Raw genomic sequence first — 17493 nt, forward strand, 5'->3', positions numbered from 1 at the left:
TTCTGTATATAACCGTTTCTGTATACACTTAACATATGCAAATAATTTATCATGGTTTACAATACCTTCTTTATTGCACTTATTGTATTTACCTCTCTCACTGTATACTGTTTTTTTTGTATGTAAATTATTCTGCACTGCAAAAATGCACTTCTGGTTTGATGCTAAGTGGATTTGGTTGCCTTGTACTTACAGTCGTGGCCAAAAGTTTTGAGAAATACATAAATATTGGAAATTGGAAAAGTTGCTGCTTAAGTTTTTATAATAGCAATTTGCATGTACTCCAGAATGTTATAAAGAGTGATCAGATGAAGTGCATAGTCTTTCTTTGCCATCAAAATTAACTTAATCCCCAAAAAACCTTTCTACTGCATTTCTTTGCTGTCATTAAAGGACCTGCTGAGATCATTTCAGTAATCGTCATGTTAACTCGGGTGAAAATGTTGACGAGCACAAGGCTGGAGATCAGTATTTCAGGCTGATTGGGTTAGAATGGCAGACGTGACATGTTAAAAGGAGGGTGATGCTTGAAATCATTGTTCTTCCATTGTTAACCATAGTGACCTGCAAAGAAACGCGTGCAATCATCATTGCGTTGCATAAAAATGGCTTCACAGGCAAGGATATTGTGGCTACTAAGACCTAAATCAACAATTTATAGGATCATCAAGGACTTCAAGGAAAGAGGTTCAATTCTTGTTAAGAAGGCTTCAGGGCGTCCATGAAAGTCCATCAAGCGCCAGTATCGTCTCCTAAAGAGGATTCGGCTGCGGGATCGGAGTGCCACCAGTGCATAGCTTGCTCAGGAATGGCAGCAGGCAGGTGTGAGTGCATCTGCACGCACAGTGAGGCGAAAACTTTTGGAAAATGGCCTGGTGTCAAGAAGGGCAGCAAAGAAGCCACATCTCTCCAAAAAAAAAAACATCAGGGACAGATTAATCTTCTGCAGAAAATATGTTGAATGGACTGCTGAGGACTGGGGCAAAGTCATTTTCTCAGATAAAAAGCCTTTGAAACGTATGAAGTGCTTGTAATTATATTTCAGTACATCACAGAAAAATTTTAAACAAAGATCTAAAAGCAGTTTAGCAGCAAACTTTGTGAAAACTAATATTTGTGTCATTCTTAAAACTTTTGGCCACGACTGTACATGTGCAGTAACAAAGTTTAATCTAATCCAATCCAATCTATATAATCCTCTGCTATACTAATGCACTTATCCCAGTGTTTCACTAGTGGAACATGTGGAAACAGCTTGGAGCGAGGTCAGGACCGTACAGGGGATGTGGCAATGACTCCCAGCCAAGTTCCTGTAATGTGCGAATGGTGTTGGTGAGTGAACGTGTGTACAGTTCGCACAGATTGATTCCCACAAGTTATCCGTCGATTTTAAAGGCTCAGACGCTCGCTGAGTGTTCACAGTAATGACTTTAGTGGTCTCTTAGCCGTGTCGAGCAGGATCGTCATTCACGGACGTACGACCTTCTTTTTGCACCATTCGAATGTTTTTACTGCAGCTAAGATGTTTGATTTTCTAAGAATAATTTCAGCACATGTCCTCTTTGACTTGAACACCAGGATCTAAATTAAAATCACAATAAACATTGTTCAAATCAAGCTTTTATTTTAAATTTCAGGTTTATGATTGAGATTCTTGTTTGTGGGATGGGGAAGGTGTGTGAGAGAGGATGGTACAGAAAAAAAAAAAAATTAGCTGCCCAAATGAACAGAAGATAAAGAATAAGAAAAAAAAAAAATTCCATATTTAAAAAAAAAAAAAAAAAAATGTAGTCAAGTAACAAGGAGGTGAGAAGTGCGCTGACAATTACTAACCCATGTCTAGGGAGAAGAAAAAAAAAACATGTAAATTCATTTTTGTAACATTATTATACAATCCATCATCAGGCTTCATGATTAATCCAGCATATATATAAAAACAGAACACGTCTTTCTCTCTCTCTCACACACACACACACACCCTCACACACAGAGTTGTAAATAGGATATCACTTAGTATAAGGGAACAAAACCATTAATTTCTTTTTAAAAACACATTTCTGTACATGGCTACTACACACACACACACACACACACACACAAAATGATTACAGGAAAAACAGCAGATAAAACGATTCAAGAGAGAAATGTACATTTCACAGGTGTGTTAAGCTTCATGATCACTTCGACTTCCTTCGCTTTGCCTGCGTGGGACTCACTCCAGTGTTTGATTCTAAACAAAACAAAAAACATTGGTTATCTAGAGCAAACATTGAGATCAAGTTTACCTTTTTAACAATAAACTGTACGATAAAAAAAAAACGTTAAAAATATGTAAACTAAAAACTGTTTAATCCCTGCTTTTTCATATTATATGCATAATAATTTTTACCCCCCCCCAAAAAAAAATTCTCAATATTCCAACAACAAGGGTTACATTTATCAAAAATATTTTATCCATATGACATCATGTCATAACTCTAACCCTAACACTTACAACTCCTATTCTCCCTCACACAGGCCTCTCCAACGAAATAAAACGCACCTTATCCCATTTCTACATACACTACCAGTCATGCACACACCTTCTAAAAAAAAGTACACAATAATCATCTTTGAACAGTTGATATTAAGATGTATTTGCTAATACTGCTCTGTAAAGCTTCATAATGGCTCTAATCTGAGGTGCTGTTTGTTTATTGGTGATTTCTGAGGCTGGTGACTCTAAATTAACTTCTCCTTTCCTCCAGCAGAGGAAAGTTGTGGTCTTGCTTTCCTGGGAAGGTGTTCATGAGAGACAGTTTTATCATGGAGCTTGATGGGTTTTGCAAAAAAAAAATGCACTCGACAATACTGTTCTTGCGAGAACTGTTCCAGAACAGCTGACTGTTGATGTTGCTGCTGTGTTACTATACAGTTAAAAAAAATAATCCATTATTGTTTTAGAATGTAGAAAATAAATCTAAACTTTCGTAGAAACCACAGACCAAAAGTGAAGGCCTTTCATAAATCCTAAACAAAGGTTCACCAAACTTCGCCTTATCAATGCTTATTTTCGTAAGACTATTTATACATCAGTGCATCGTCCGTTGTCCAAGACCTTATAAATGAGAAACGATAACAGTTTAATAACTGTCATCTTGAGCCGTCAGAAAACTTAAACTGTCAACCAGAATTCATTAACCAACAGCTCGGTGTTGTAATATGGCGTTACATTCCTGCCACAATTCTGAGCGCGGGTTTGACATTTTGAGAGCAGACAAAGCACTCTATGCGCGTGCAGTGTCCCCACTGCGAGCTCAACAGCTCGATTGTGCATGTGCAGCATCTTTCCTGCGAGCTCAACATGTTCTCCGTGCATGCGCGACTTCTCGATTCTACCTGCATGCGCGTGCAAAATTTATTTTCTGACTCTGCCTGTACGCTCGCTCAACTTTGGCTGGTTTTGTGGCAATTTTGTAACACTGGACAATCACAGACATCCACACACTCCTTCTGATTGGCTGTTCCTTCTCTATCAGCTGGCAATATCGACTGCATGACGCATACTATAATTTGTATAGTGCTTTTAAAATGGTCATTGTCTCAAAGCAGCTTTCCAAAAAAAAAAAAAATTAAGAAATTAAAATCATATTGTATATAATAAGAATACAAATAAAAAGTTATTATATAGGGGAAGAATTATAAATAAAGTTGTATTTATTTATAAATATTATAAACAAATATTATAGTATTTATTTTTTTATTCAATGAAGTATTTAGTATATACCAGTTTCATTTGTTCATTGTGTTTATTTACTTATATAATTATACATGTAGCTCATTGTTAGACTACATCGACTAAAATTTAAATCGGACAACTTGGTCGCTTTACTTATAAACCTTTATTTATAACGCTTTCGTTGTATTATGCGGTCGATATTGCCAGCTGAGAAGGAACAGCCAATCAGAAGTACTGTGTGGATGTCTGTGATGGGCTAGTTTTGTGGCAGTTTTGTAACACTGGACAAAGTTGAGCAAGCATACAAGCAGAGTCGAGCGCGCACAGAATTGAGAAGGCGCATGTGTGCGGAGAACATGTTGAGCGAGCAGGGAAGACTCTGCACGCACATAATCGAGCTGCTGAGTGCTTTGTCTGCTCTCAAAATGGCAAACTCAGAATTGTGGCAGAAATATAACGTCATATTGTAACCCTGTAAATCCGTACCCGCTGCTTTGCCTGGGTGGGAAGAAGCCGACCCTGGTCTTGCTGCTCGCTTTCTCTGTCCATTGTCAGGCACGTCGTCTTCAGTGTCCTTCTCAGCCCGTGAGCTCCTTCGGCTGGGGCCTTTTGCCTTTTCGGTGTGGCCTCTAGCTTCCCTGAAAGTGCAGGACAAAATTGGACAAGAGCAAGATGCTAAAAAGAATGCTGATAAAATTAGGGTTTAAACTAAAATAATAATAATAAAAAAAACAAACAAACAGTATACATTTATAATATCTGTGCAGTGTATTTGTCATGTCTCACTTGGGTATCACAGTCATGGTCCAACTTATTATTATCATTATTATTGCTGTTTTTCCTCATCTACCACCGATAATGTTCGTCCTTTACATAGCAGCGTTTATTAAACTGGTCACACTGACCTGAGCACACACCTGTGCAGGGGATCTAAAGGTTTCGGTAAATACATACCTTTGGGCTAAGTCGATGGGCGTCTTTCTTTTCTTTGCCCATCTGTTATAGAAGTGGAAAAACAGCGGTAAACTGCTTTGTTGCTTAACATCATTTTTTTTTTAAACCCCCCAAAATTTGAGTAGAGTGATTGGGTCAATTAATGATTTTAATGATTGTGACACCTCAAAGTTAGTGACTCCCAGGAAATCATTTTATATTACTACTAAACCAACGTGAGTGCTACGTTCATTGAACATTAAAAAAAATAAAATAAACATTTTACAAAAATAACAGCAAAATAATAAATAAATCAATAAAGGCTTAGACATAACTCACACAAAAAGACACTGACATAATGAAATTAAACAGTGTAAGAGTCTATCTGTCTTACCCCTGTTCGGCCACAGAGGGCACTGCCTCTCCTTGAAAGGGGGGAAAAAAAGAAGAAGAGACATAGGTCATAACATAGCTTCAGGTAAACACAAACGTGCCAAACCCTAAACTGAAACAATGTAATGTCCTGTTGAAGAGGGATCGCGTTCTAAGAAGAAAATTGAGTGCGCGTATATACAGGGTATCACCGTAAACAACATGCCAGTGGTTCAGAATACAGAGTTCCTACTCATATGTGCTAAAAGGCAACAGGCCATTTTGTTGATTCATCTTCAAAACTGTTATAAAAAAAACTTGTTATAAAAAACAAGTGTTTTTAAAAGTGTTATTAAAAGGTGCTATACGGGCCTCTGAGTGGCGCAGTGGTAAAGTGCTCGGTCTATAGAGCAGCCAATCAGGGGCATGTGAGCTCCTGCAGCCGTAAAGAACGGATAGCGCTGTCCTTCAAGTGTGTTATGCCGTCTCAAATGGTGCGCGAGTGAACAGTATGAAAAGATGCGATCAACTGGCATCCCGTGGTTCGGAGAAAACATGTGATAGTCTTCGGCCCTCCCGACTGAGTGGCAGTAGTAGTAGTGGGAGCCCCCTAGTGATGAGGAGGAGTTGGACATGACTAAATTAAGAAGAAAATCAAAGAAACCCCCCCCCCCCCCCAAAAAAAAAGGTGCTATACAGGTAATGTTATGAGAAATAAAAAAAAAAAAAAAAAAAAGACATGGTGTTTACCAGTTATTGTGCAAACATTGATGACATGTAATTAGTCTTGAGTGAAGTAACAGGGTTTATGAAGTGCAAAACTTTCCAACCAAACTAATCTTAAATTAGTTTAAATTTATTAGGTGTAAATTCATACTAGCATATTTGCTTTAATACCTTGGTGACTTGAAGCCTTCTCGCTGGGTGCAGTGGTGTTTGCTGGCTCAGGCAAGCTTGTCCCCATTACTGTGGAAGGTTGCAGTTCCACAGCTGGAAGTAGTGGAGATGACCCTGGTGTAGGACCAGTGGTTGGTGTGGTGGTCACTGGTGGGACAGAAGCAGATGGTGCAGACATACTAATGACCGGTGAGGAACTGGAAGCAGAACTGGAGGGTGGTACTACAGCAAAGCTGGGAGTGATCACTAAAGGACTGGGTGTAGGGGTGGAAGAAGTAACTGGTGGTGGAATCTGCATGAGTGCAAAAGAAGAAACTGTAGGTGTTAGTGTTGATGCTGGCGCAGATGAGACTGCTATAGGAGAAGGCATTGAACTAGACAGTGTTGCACTGGTAACCGCTTGAGATGTTGCAGTATCTATGGGTTTTCCTGACTGGGTTGTAGTCTGCTGTTGCATCTGATGGATGTCGCTACTGTGAGGGGTGGAAGTCTTGTTTAGAACATTTTGGGCCAGACTGGTCTTTGCAATAGTCGTCGTTGCTTGTGAGAGGGGACTCCTGCGAGAAACAGATGTAGTCCCTGGGCTTGAGCAGGCAGGTGGAGATGCCAAAGGTTGTTGAATAGATGGGGGAACACACGCAGACGTGCCAGGTTGTAAAGATAATGTCTGACTTAAAGGACTTATTTTTGAGGCCGGTGTGTCAGGAGTGCTCTCTTGCTGAGAAGGGTGGACTGTGTGTAGAGAAGAAGCCTGACTTGCAGGAACTTGCACTTGGATTTGTCCAATCATGGCCCGACCAGGCTGACTCGCTATGCTCACAACTGGGGAATGTGTTGCCATAGAGACAGACACAGTAGAAGCTGTGCCTGACACTCCAGAAGGAGTGAGTTTAATATTGGCAGATACTTGTCCATAGTTTACCATAGTGACAGACTGAGTGCTTGATGGAACTTGAAAAATGACAGGTGTAATGAACTGTGGAGGACGATTTTGAGAGGATTGATGCACTTCTTGAGGTCGTATGCTTTTGGTGGGCACTGCAAGCATAGTTGGGACAATGGCTGGAGGCACTGCAGATGCTGAGCTAGCAGCGGAACTAATTGGATTGGAGGTCACAAAAACCGTTATTTGATTTGCTTGAGTGGACCCTGATGATGCTGGTCTGTGCAAGATTGTTTGGGACATGCTTGTAATAGGTTTAGTATTGGGATTTGGACTAACAGAAGGATTGGAATGTAGACTAACGTTTGAAGCAGAGCTAGTAAACAAAACAGAACTTGGGCTAACACTGGATACAGCAGAGGACGACTGAAGGCTTGGACTGCTAGTCTGAATCAAGTTTGGGCTAGCTATTGAACCGACCTTAGATTTCTGTTCATATTCACTAGTGGACAAAGGCAGCCCACCATCACTGCTCTGTGGGGCACTAGGGATAGGGTTACGCTGACACTCTTGTTCCACCAAAGCACGATCTCCACCTACTGGAAGAGTAACCTTGGGGGGCTTTGTGGACAAGGATGAGGGGCCTGCATTATCTAGTAACTGATTGAGGGAGGTTGGGGCATCCCTAAAAGATGCTGAAACAGAAGAACCATGCTCCTGCAGTGGTGGATTCTGAGGTTGATGCCTCTCCTCTGGTGGTTGCTCAGATGGCTCTTGAATTTTTGGGTCCTGTGATGGCATGCGTTGTTTTGCCGTTCTAAGAGCTGACTGATCTCGTTCTACTTGTGAAGTCTGACGTGAATCTGGCTGTGGTGCCTGCCCCTGGATCATTGCATCCGTGTTACTTGGGAGAGCTTGGAGAGGGTTTAGATTTTGCTGGGGATCTAGTGTTCCTACTGATGATACAGATGCAGTGGGACTTGGGAGGACTGATGAAGCGCTGGCCATTACAGTTTGGGGACCAGTCATTTGTTGTTGACTTGGTATGGACTGCAAGGCATTCTTACTCCATTTTTGCCTTCCTGGGCTGGGAGCGGCTGCTTTTCTATTTGAGGCAGGACTAGATCGTCGACTGTTACTGGGACTTGCTCGCTTTGTCTGACCTCCAACTGTCTGTTTCTCTTGCTTTGTACCTGTACTTGCAGTATTACAAGCTTGTGTAAAACCCTGTTGAACACTACTATTGCCACTAGTGTTATTGTTAGTGAGAGATGCAAGGCTTGGTGGAGCCTGTCCAATAGCTTTCAGAGTGGTGGGGTTTAGACCTTGCTGATCGAACCCTCGAGTTAAGTTAGGCTGTCGGGGTGGTAGAGGGATATTAATCTTTGGGGGAAAGAGACCAGCAATTGATGCATTTAATCTCTCAGGAGAGAGATTTATCTCTGAAGGCTCAGTGCTAGGTGGACGGTTGGTAGGAGTTAATGGATGGTGATATGGTCTAGGACTGGCCCGGTTTGGCGTCTTAGGGCGGGAACTTTGGGCAGTCGAAGGAGTATTGGGAAAATGAAGATTGTGAGAGCCAGCCATTGGTGCTTGTTGGGGACTTGCTCCTGGTTGCTGTTGGACAGATGAAGGCACAGTTTTCATCAGATGAGAATTAGGAGCTTGGTTGACGACATTTTGTTGACTGGGATTCCCTGCTTGAGACGCCATCTCAATTGATACCCTGTCCTGCAAGTTAGGTGTGCCTGTTGCTTCCTCTGGTCCCATTCCAGGGGTTCCCTGGACAATGTCTGGATGAGGCATTCTTCTAGCTGCAGCAGTCATCTGTTGGTTTACTACTGACTGCATGCCTCTGGCTTTTTCTGGTGAGGGAGGGACACCTCCATGTCCTTGTAAATTGATCATTACTGGCATGTTTACTTGTTGGGCTACCGGCATTCTCTGTGCAGGATCACCAGGATTAACAAGAGCCCTTTGGGCATGCCGATTCTTTGCTTGTTCCTGCATTTTAAGCATCATCAGTTGCTGCTGCTGTTGCGTCAGCGGTTGTTGTTGCTGCTGCTGCTGCTGCTGCATGTGCTGTTGCGGCGGCTGTTGAAGCTGTAAGTGATGTGGATGAATTTGGTGCTGTCCTTGTTGTGACCCTTGTGGTGTTCCAGTTTGACCTGGAATCTGCATATGCATCTGTTGCTTTTGCATTTGTTGCTGTTGTTGTATTTGCTGCTGCTGTTCTTGCTGCTGATGCATTTGTTGTTGTTGTAACTGTTGCTGCTGCTGCATCTGCTGTTGCTGTTGTGCCATGAACTGCATTGGCATTTGCTGCAAAACCCTTTGATCTCCTGGCTGTCCAGAGAAGCCTGAAACAGAAACACAGTACAGCAACTGTTTACAAACACAACTTTTAACTGTAATTCTAACTCTCTGCAAAATTCTTTAGGTTGTTAATGCGTTTCAAGCCTGTAGAAAGTAAAAAAACTACTGCTAAAAATTTACAAATATTCTTGATGCTTTTACCCAAATCGACTTACTGAAAGTTATGGAATTTGCTTGTCCGGTAGTGTGGCAGGTTGACTAAGCAGGAATTTTAACACACAACCTTTCTAATCAGTAATGCATTATCTTAACTACTTAAGTACCACAGCCCAATAAGATTGCCCCAACCTTTTTCTGCGCAATATTATTGTTAAAGTTGTCTCTCAAAGAGATTTTTGAAATTTCTTACCTGCACGATTAGCAAATTCAGGGGGCTTTGAGTTGGAAGAATCTGTGCCAGTTCCTTGATCACTACCTAAGCCTTGCAAATCTGCATCATCCATTCCCTGTGAAACTGAATCCAAGCCGCTGCACATAAAGAAGATGAAAAACCATATGTTTCATGTTCATTTTAAATAACCCTCGATAACTAATTAGAAAATCATTACCATATAAATTGATCTATTGTTTTCTTACCCAACGCCTTCAACAGATTGCTGTCCCTCGCCTGCTTTGGGTTTCTTCTTACGAGGTGGTTTCTTCTTTTTCGGTTTGGCCTGGTTAGCACCAACCCCACCAGCTCCCTGTTTTCCACCAGGCCCAAACTGGCTGGCGGAAATGTCACTCTGAAGGAGGTTAACTAATAAGGGACTAGTCAAGGTCACGTCCTTATTCCCTGGAAACCCAGCTGCTTGTCCACCAATAGGCATCTGGCCAGCAAATTGAGGATTGAAAGGCATGCCATGACCAGGAAAATGTCCATTGCCCACCTGCATGTGTTGGGGACCTCCCATCATACCTTGCTGCTGCTGCATTTGCATGTCAGGAAGCATCTGTTGCTGGCTCATATCACCCGTGCCTCCAGTGCCATCTCCAAGTTGATGTGGGTGTTGTTGGCCAGGCTGCTGCTGCTGTTGCTGAAGCTGCTGCTGCTGTTGCTGAAGCTGCTGCTGCTGTTGCTGAAGCTGTTGCTGCTGTAGCTGTTGTTGCTGTAGCTGTTGTTGCTGTTGTTGTAGCTGTTGCATCATGTGTTGTTGCTGCTGTTGTTGTTGTTGATGTTGCTGTTTTTGCTGAAGTTGCTGCTGTTGAAGCTGTTGCTGGACCAAATGGTTTGGAAGACGCATTGGAGGCCCATGCATCCCTAATGGCTGATTGGGATTACCATTCACTGGGATCTGCGGAGACTGCTGTGGCACTTGCTGCTGATGCAGCTGTTGCTGCTGTAGTTGTGGCTGTTGGTGTTGCATTTGAAGCTGCTGCTGCAACTGCTGCTGTTGTAACTGCTGCTGTTGTTGTTGCAACTGAGCCATTTGCTGCTGCTGCTGTGGAGTCATTTGTTGCTGTGGCTGAAACTGCACCATGTTGCCCTGCAAATTAGGTGATGGGCCTCGCATCATCTGACCCGACATAACAGCTGGTTGACCTTTGGGCCCAAAAGCCTGCTTGTTACCTTGCATTTGGTTGGCTACCATCTGTTCCATCATAGCATTTTGCTGCTGTGGAGCTTGTTGCTGATGTGGGTGCTGCTGCTGTGGCTGCTGCAGTTGTTGTTGCTGCTGCTGCTGTTGTTGCTGCTGCTGCTGCTGCATCACTAATGCTTGGTGCCCCTGGGCCTGGTTCTGCATCATGCCTTGTCCCTGTGGAGGCATTAATTGTTTAGGAGGGGTCATCCCTCGCTGTCCTGGATTCATGGGCCGAGACAGGACAGTCTGGCCTCCGGTCTGGCCTTGGACTACTTGACCTTGAGAGGAAACTACGGGCTGATTTTGAATCTGTGACTGCATGCCCATTATCTGAGTTTGTAGACCCGACTGAGGCTGTCCCATACCACCACCGGAGGTGGATGGAGTCTGAGAAGTCATTCCACCATGATGGCCAATTCCACTAGGCTGTAAGGAATTTGGCTGCATGTGGTTTGGTGTTGAAACCGAAGGTTGTGCACCTACAACAAATTTTATATAAAACTTTTTAAAAAATAAATAAACAAATTTATAAAAATTCTAACATATATTTCTCACAAAGATCCTACCTGTATGTGCCATGTTTTGGCCACTTTGAAGCTGAAGGGTCCCACCTATAGGGGTTCCTGCCACACTTGCAGTAACTTGTCCTTGTGCAAAGTTCTGACTTGTATTTGGGAACGGCATTGGCATTCTTTTTTGCATACCTGTGATCAAGATGCATCTTTCATTTTAAGTTTTTACTACATAAATGAAAGCACTAAATGGATAGGTCAGGGTATACATGGTCATGTATATGAAAACAGAAAACATACCTCCCATTCCTCCCTGGGGAATCTGGCCATGCTGAGGCATTCCCATAAAGCCAGGCTGAGCCCTGCCGGGGGATCCGACTGCCTGCGGGAGCCCTTGTGGAGTTGCTGGACGTGGACATAGCTGACCTTGACCTTGTCCAATAGGTGGGGTTCCAGGTGAACCCTGATGAAACGGGGAAGATGAAGATCCAGGGGACTTGGCAGCGAGGTTGCTTTGTGAAGCAGACACAGGAGGCAAGGGATTAGGTGCCCTCGGACCAACACCTACAACTCCTTGGGGACCCTTAGGCTGTGGGGCTGCAAACTGGTTTGGCCCTGCTGTCTGCTGCTGCGGAGCCATGGCATTAAAAACCTGCCCTGCCTGCTGGCTGCCAAAGGGATACGGTGGTGGAGGATGGTTTGGTGTTTGTACAGATGCCAAAGAAGGAGTACGGTGTCCCATCTGACCTTGTGGAGGAGCTTTTCTCCAAGTTGGAAGCCCCTGAGCAGGCGGTGGCTGAAGAACACCAGAAGGTAACTGGCTCCAACCCAAAGGGACAGGCAGTGGGTTTGCAGGGTTGAATGGGACCCGGGCACCACCCTGTGCTAACTGAGCCTGCTGTTGTTGATGATGCTGCTGCTGTTGTTGCTGTAAATGCTGAAGGGATGCTGGATTGAGTTGCCGGGTTGCTTGCATGCCCTGCATGAGATGTCCTTGTGGGCCCATAGGGGTGGCTGGACCATGTGGTGCCTGTGGATGTTGGAGCTGCTGCTGCTGCAGTGCGAGTCCAGACATCATAGGGTCTATTGAATCTGAACGAAAACAACATGATGTAATAAAGAAATTTCAACAACAAAGTTGCAGTCAGTTGGAAAGAAAACTACCTGATTGTGTTGCTGGCCTTGGTAACCTTGGGTGCATCTGTCCACTACTCCCTGACACCATACCCTGTGGAGCCATGACAGAACCAGAGGGTCCCATTGGGGGATTGTTTGGCCGTACCCCACCTAAAAAAAAAAGAAAAAAAGTAGATCATATATTAATATTGGTTTGCTAATTTAAATAGCAAAAATAAGTACTCCTGTATAAGAGATAATAATCTTTAAATACATGTTATTACAGTATTCCAGAAGGATACATTAAACAGCACACAAATAAAAACAAACTAAAATCTGTCATACTCATACGATTTCTTAGCTTTATCTCTTTATAAACTTTCCTATCTGCATGGAATTCCACATGACCGAAGTTTACTTATCATGCAGGTGGTCAACCCACAAGGTGGCTTCATGTTGCCATTTTGGGCAAAGCCTGCCCAGGTTCTGTGGGTGGCCTGGTCACCAGACATTTATTTGCATATGCCGCTCCCAGTTTAGTAACCTTCTTTATAACTTCATACACTCTTCAACCGATTTAGGGAATATGTGCTTAAACTGCATTAGGTAAAAAAAAAAAAATACAAAAAATAAAACTCACTCTTCTTCTACACAGATTTATCCTGTATTCAGGGTCGTGAGAGGACCTGGAGCCTATCCCAGGAGACTTAGGGCAAGAGGCAGGGTACAACCAGGACAGGGTGCCAATCCATCGCAGGGCACACACACATACACACACTACAATTTGGGAACACCAATTAGCCTAACCTGCATATCTTCGGACTGTGGGAGGAAACCGGAGTACCCAGAGGGAACCCACCAAGCACGGGGAGAACATGCAAACTCTAGAAAATATGCACATAGAGACGGGAATCGAACATGGACCTTAGAGGTGCAAGATGACATTATAACCAGCTTAAAAAAAAAACCAAAAAAAAAAACCTATTAAATTAATTTTATATATAAAAGAAGTAATTTAGTGCAATTTTGTCGATGACAATGGTGTTTGCCTTCACTGTCAGTTTGTGGGCAGAAAATCAACAGAATTTGAATTTCCCGGAATTTTCTTTTGCCTCCATCTCGTGGAAAAAAATCTGGTAAGTCTTCATGAAAAAACTCAATTCAGTTCTAAATTGTTCTGAGTTGCATCCAGTTTATTTCTGTCATTTGTAACCATCTGCTATAGTGGCATTCAAGCCAATGTGGTGGTACTGTATCCTAATTAGCATCATACACCAGAAATGGTGCCAAAACTACCAAAGAGAAGAAAGGTCCAGTGGTTTTCCTCCAACATTAAAAGTCAACCATCAGCTGGAAAATTCATCAATGCTTACAGTTTTCTGGGATTCTCAAGGGCCAGTATTGGAACACTATCAGGTAAAATGTTCAACAATCAAACGTGCTTGTTACAGTTAGATGCTTATTAAGGAGCTAAAGCCTAAACTTTAGAAGCCTAAACTTATATCCAAGGGCATCGTGATCTCGCATGACGATGCATGTCCGCCCACCTCTAATAAAATATTTAATACTGTATCACAAGTGATAATTTTCTTTTTTGTAGAATTAGAACTTCTAAAGGACACTCCCTTTTAAGACTAATTTTTAACTGGTATTCTGTCTCTCTCTTTATTATGCTCACTTATGCGAAACAAAAATCCGAGACATGGAATCACCGTAAAATGTTGTAATGTTTAATGGTATACATATTATGGTGCTTCCAAGTCTCAGATTTTTTTTCTAATAATTAGATTGTCACATAATCTAAACCTTTTGATAAACATATGCCTACTGGTAAAAAGAACTTTCCAGTTGGATGATGTATGTAATTACCAGGACCTTGTTGCATGGGAAACCCAACATCCATCCTCATCTGACCCGGTGCTCCGATGGGTCCGTTTACTCTGACCTCCGGACCTCGGTTTTGCCCACCTGCAACATTGATGGGTCCTTCACCTGCAAATGCATGCAACACCCAAAATCAATAAAAAAACCACAGAGGATGAATTTAAACGCTTACGATTGTCATGACAGATACCAATCTGGGAAACAAAACGTTGAACAGTTTAGATAAATCACACCTTCGATTTGCACTGACAGAATCCCCAAGTCCCGAAGCTGCTGTTGGTTGTTTTGTGCGAGGAGGCGGAGGCGTTCGGCAGCTTCCCTGGGGATGTTAAACGTGACTCGCACGCTGTTCCAGGGCTCCACTCGCTGGGGCGCCAGCCTCTCAGGACCTTCAGCAAACACACAAAAGTGTAAAAGGATAAAATGTTTAATCTAAAATGTAAGCACTATTACTCAAAAATCTTAGTATTTGTATAATCACCCAGTGAGATCATCTGGGGCATCCCATTCAAGATGGTGTCGAGCTTCTGCTGAAAGTCGTCGTCATCAAGGTTTCCCTTAAAAGCAACAAAGATAGTGGTGCATTCTTGTTCTCCGTGAGGATTCGGGGACCGAGCCAGGCTGCTTTTGCCGTGATTACCGCACACATCGTCTCCGTCCTCCAATCCGCTGTCGTCCTCCGTACTCAGAGCCACCCCGGGACAACCTGTACACCAGGTGGTCTCAGGTGGGCCGGGCTGCTGCGCCATGGCCCTTTTCACAAAAAGGAAGCTGTGAGGTCTCCTGAGTCTTTACTGCTGTTGTTGGAGTGAAAAATAAAACAAGCTTTTTTTTTTTTTTTAACTTCCAAAATATGAAACATGAACACTTTCCACTGAGTTCACAAGACACAAGCCTCCTTAATGTGTCTATATTAAGCCCTTTTAAATATGATGGTTGTTGAAGTCAAACCAGGACTTTTGATTGTGCAGAATAAAAGTCATGAAATCAAAAACTCACTTTATTTCTCAATATAATCCCCTGCTACGCTTATACCTACTTCATGTCTGAAACGCTGGCCTCCAAGGAAGTTCTTTAGATGTGGACGTACCTTGTAAAACATCCAGTGTTGTGCTGTTAGTACAAACACCATATTGGATGTAGGGTGTTAATATAAAATAACTAGCGTAAGTAGCGCGTTGACGGGGAAAAGGTTTGTAGAATTTTCTTAAAAGGTTAAAGTTAAAAATAAGCTAAACCACCTTAATTTAATCAGTAATATTATTATTATAAGTTGAATAACTTAAATCTAATTACGATCAATAAGAAAGAGAGGATGTAAAAAAAAAAAAAAATGTTTACGCAAAGTTGTACTTCTTTCAACATCAGACAAATACACTCCCTGTTCGGTAATCTGAGAGTAAATCACAGATGAGAAATGAAAAAAGTAGATGGCATTAGGATGAAGTTTTGTCTTAAAATGACTCCAGCGTGTTAAAATTCACTTATACAACTTCATTAAATCTTTTCTAAATAATATCAACTGGTGCAGGTGTTTGTTTACCTTGAGGAAGTAGCGCATTAGTAGCTTATTTTAAAGTAGATTATTAAATCAAACACAACTGCTCATGACATCGCTTTAACTCAACGTTTAGATTTTACTATCTTCCGGCTAATTAAACTTCAAGCAAATATCTAAGTACTGCAAAAGTTTCATTAAATTGGGTCGAGACAGTTTTGCGTGATTCTGACAAAATCTGGTTAGACAGACTTCTGAGACAGGTTTCGGGTCCTACAATGTATGAAATGTAAAGATATCATTGAAAGACTAGTTCTGACCCAATGTACAGACAAAACCTTATGTATTATTTATATAGATTAATCTGCTGTTATAGGAGATAATCAGAAACCAGAAGCTCTAGTATTTCTATAGTGTAATGTTGTGTATTTATGCATTTTATACTTTAAAATAATATGCTTATTTTATATATATATATATATATATATATATATATATATATATATGTCAATTTATGTATGTATGTATGTATGTATTTTAAAATCTATGCATGTGCAGATACACTGCTTAAAATATATTTATTTTTAAATAAATTATCTAAATGCATTTCTAGCAAATAAGTGTAATGATTGCTTTGCGGTTGTTTTTTTCCCCTTTTTTAGACATTAGAATATTTGTATGGAATAATCCCAAATGCAGTTAAATACAAATCTATGTAATTACTTTTATGCAAACAAAACACTAAAATAGATCTACGCATTAACCCGGGAAATAATAAAAGAAAAGTTTAAACGCGCTTCCTCGCTGCTCTCTAAACAACAAGTAGCATCCACGGCTAGCTAAGTGAGCTACGATAAGTGTGGCTAAGCTAGCTAGCCGGCTAAAATGTTTGTTCAGGATTTTTAGCATTTCTAACCATTTCCTGCAGAGTTCAAATAACCTTAATAACATAGAAATATCGCGTTTTACCTTTTCAGTCCATTTGCAGGTGAGAAAGGAATCCAAAGAAGACTTTAGTCAGCTAGCTAACGTATATGCTAACTAGCCGAGCGCTAACAGCAGAGCAGCTCACACAGATCTCATCATCTTCAGCGAAGTGTTTTTTTTTTCCCTTCAACTATCAATATTCACAAACAGTATGTACGCCATTTTCTCAAATGTCCGCTATCAGACGTTACGCCAACGGCGTCGCACTCGGCGTTGGCAACTTTACGGCAACTGACGTAATATAGGTGTCGGAAATGAGTTCTTCTGTTGATTTCTCTTTTAGGCTTCTTGTATACTTTTTAAATAATTTTATCGCTTTAGATTTGTTACATATAAACACTATAACGTCTACATAAACCATATACTACAAGCATCATTTCTTGTAGATGAACAGTTCTAAATGATCCCAACAAATACTTTAAACGCTGATTTTATTACATTGACTAAACACTACAAATCCCATAATCCCGCGCGCCAAACCTGTTAGAGACTGGATAACATTCTCTAAAAGCGTCTGACTTATAATACATATTGTTTTCGTTTTAAAAGTTAAATATTTAAACATAAATATTTGTGTACAATAAATAAATGAAAGTCGTTGTGATGTAATTTACGTTTGCGCAGAAAGTCGGTTACCCGGATGTGACGGTCGTCTGTGATTGGCCAATAAATAAATAAATAAAAATAGATTAAAATAAAGAACGAAAAAATGGTAAATAACTTCGTTATATTATTATTATTATTATTATTATTAT

At 41.4% G+C, this 17493-nt stretch overlaps 1 protein-coding gene across 6 annotated transcripts; it reads right to left on the minus strand.

Annotated features, from left to right (window-relative positions):
- Nucleotides 1–1604: 1604 nt before the first annotated feature.
- Nucleotides 1605–16875, minus strand: ncoa6 (nuclear receptor coactivator 6). Of its 6 annotated transcripts, XM_053482413.1 has the most exons (15): nucleotides 16721–16875; nucleotides 14735–15050; nucleotides 14487–14642; nucleotides 14239–14361; nucleotides 12418–12540; nucleotides 11554–12345; nucleotides 11308–11445; nucleotides 9756–11220; nucleotides 9529–9647; nucleotides 5921–9163; nucleotides 5046–5076; nucleotides 4673–4714; nucleotides 4205–4356; nucleotides 2151–2230; nucleotides 1605–1839 (listed from the first exon to the last, which is right to left on the minus strand). In XM_053482413.1, the coding sequence occupies exons 2-14, from the start codon at nucleotides 15000–15002 to the stop codon at nucleotides 2178–2180; spliced, it is 6705 nt and encodes a 2234-aa protein (XP_053338388.1). In that variant the 5' UTR covers nucleotides 15003–15050; nucleotides 16721–16875; the 3' UTR covers nucleotides 1605–1839; nucleotides 2151–2177. The 6 variants fall into 6 exon arrangements, with proteins under 6 accessions (XP_053338388.1, XP_053338389.1, XP_053338384.1 ...); XM_053482414.1 differs by having other exon boundaries at nucleotides 1605–2230; nucleotides 14245–14361; XM_053482409.1 differs by having other exon boundaries at nucleotides 1605–2230.
- Between the last annotated feature and the right edge of the window lie 618 nt (nucleotides 16876–17493).

This window comes from Clarias gariepinus, chromosome 22, assembly GCF_024256425.1.
Source record: "Clarias gariepinus isolate MV-2021 ecotype Netherlands chromosome 22, CGAR_prim_01v2, whole genome shotgun sequence".
NCBI classification, from domain to species: Eukaryota; Metazoa; Chordata; class Actinopteri; order Siluriformes; family Clariidae; genus Clarias; species Clarias gariepinus.

Coding starts and splice junctions, on each gene's coding strand:
- ncoa6 (XM_053482413.1), bottom strand. CDS start 15,002: ATGGCGCAGCAGCCCGGCCCACCTGAGACCACCTGGTGTACAGGTTGT. Junction 14,643..14,734: donor GCCCCAGATGATCTCACTGG/GTGATTATACAA, acceptor TGTTTGCTGAAG/GTCCTGAGAGGCTGGCGCCC. Junction 12,541..14,238: donor TCCCATGCAACAAGGTCCTG/GTAATTACATAC, acceptor TTTTTTTTTTAG/GTGGGGTACGGCCAAACAAT.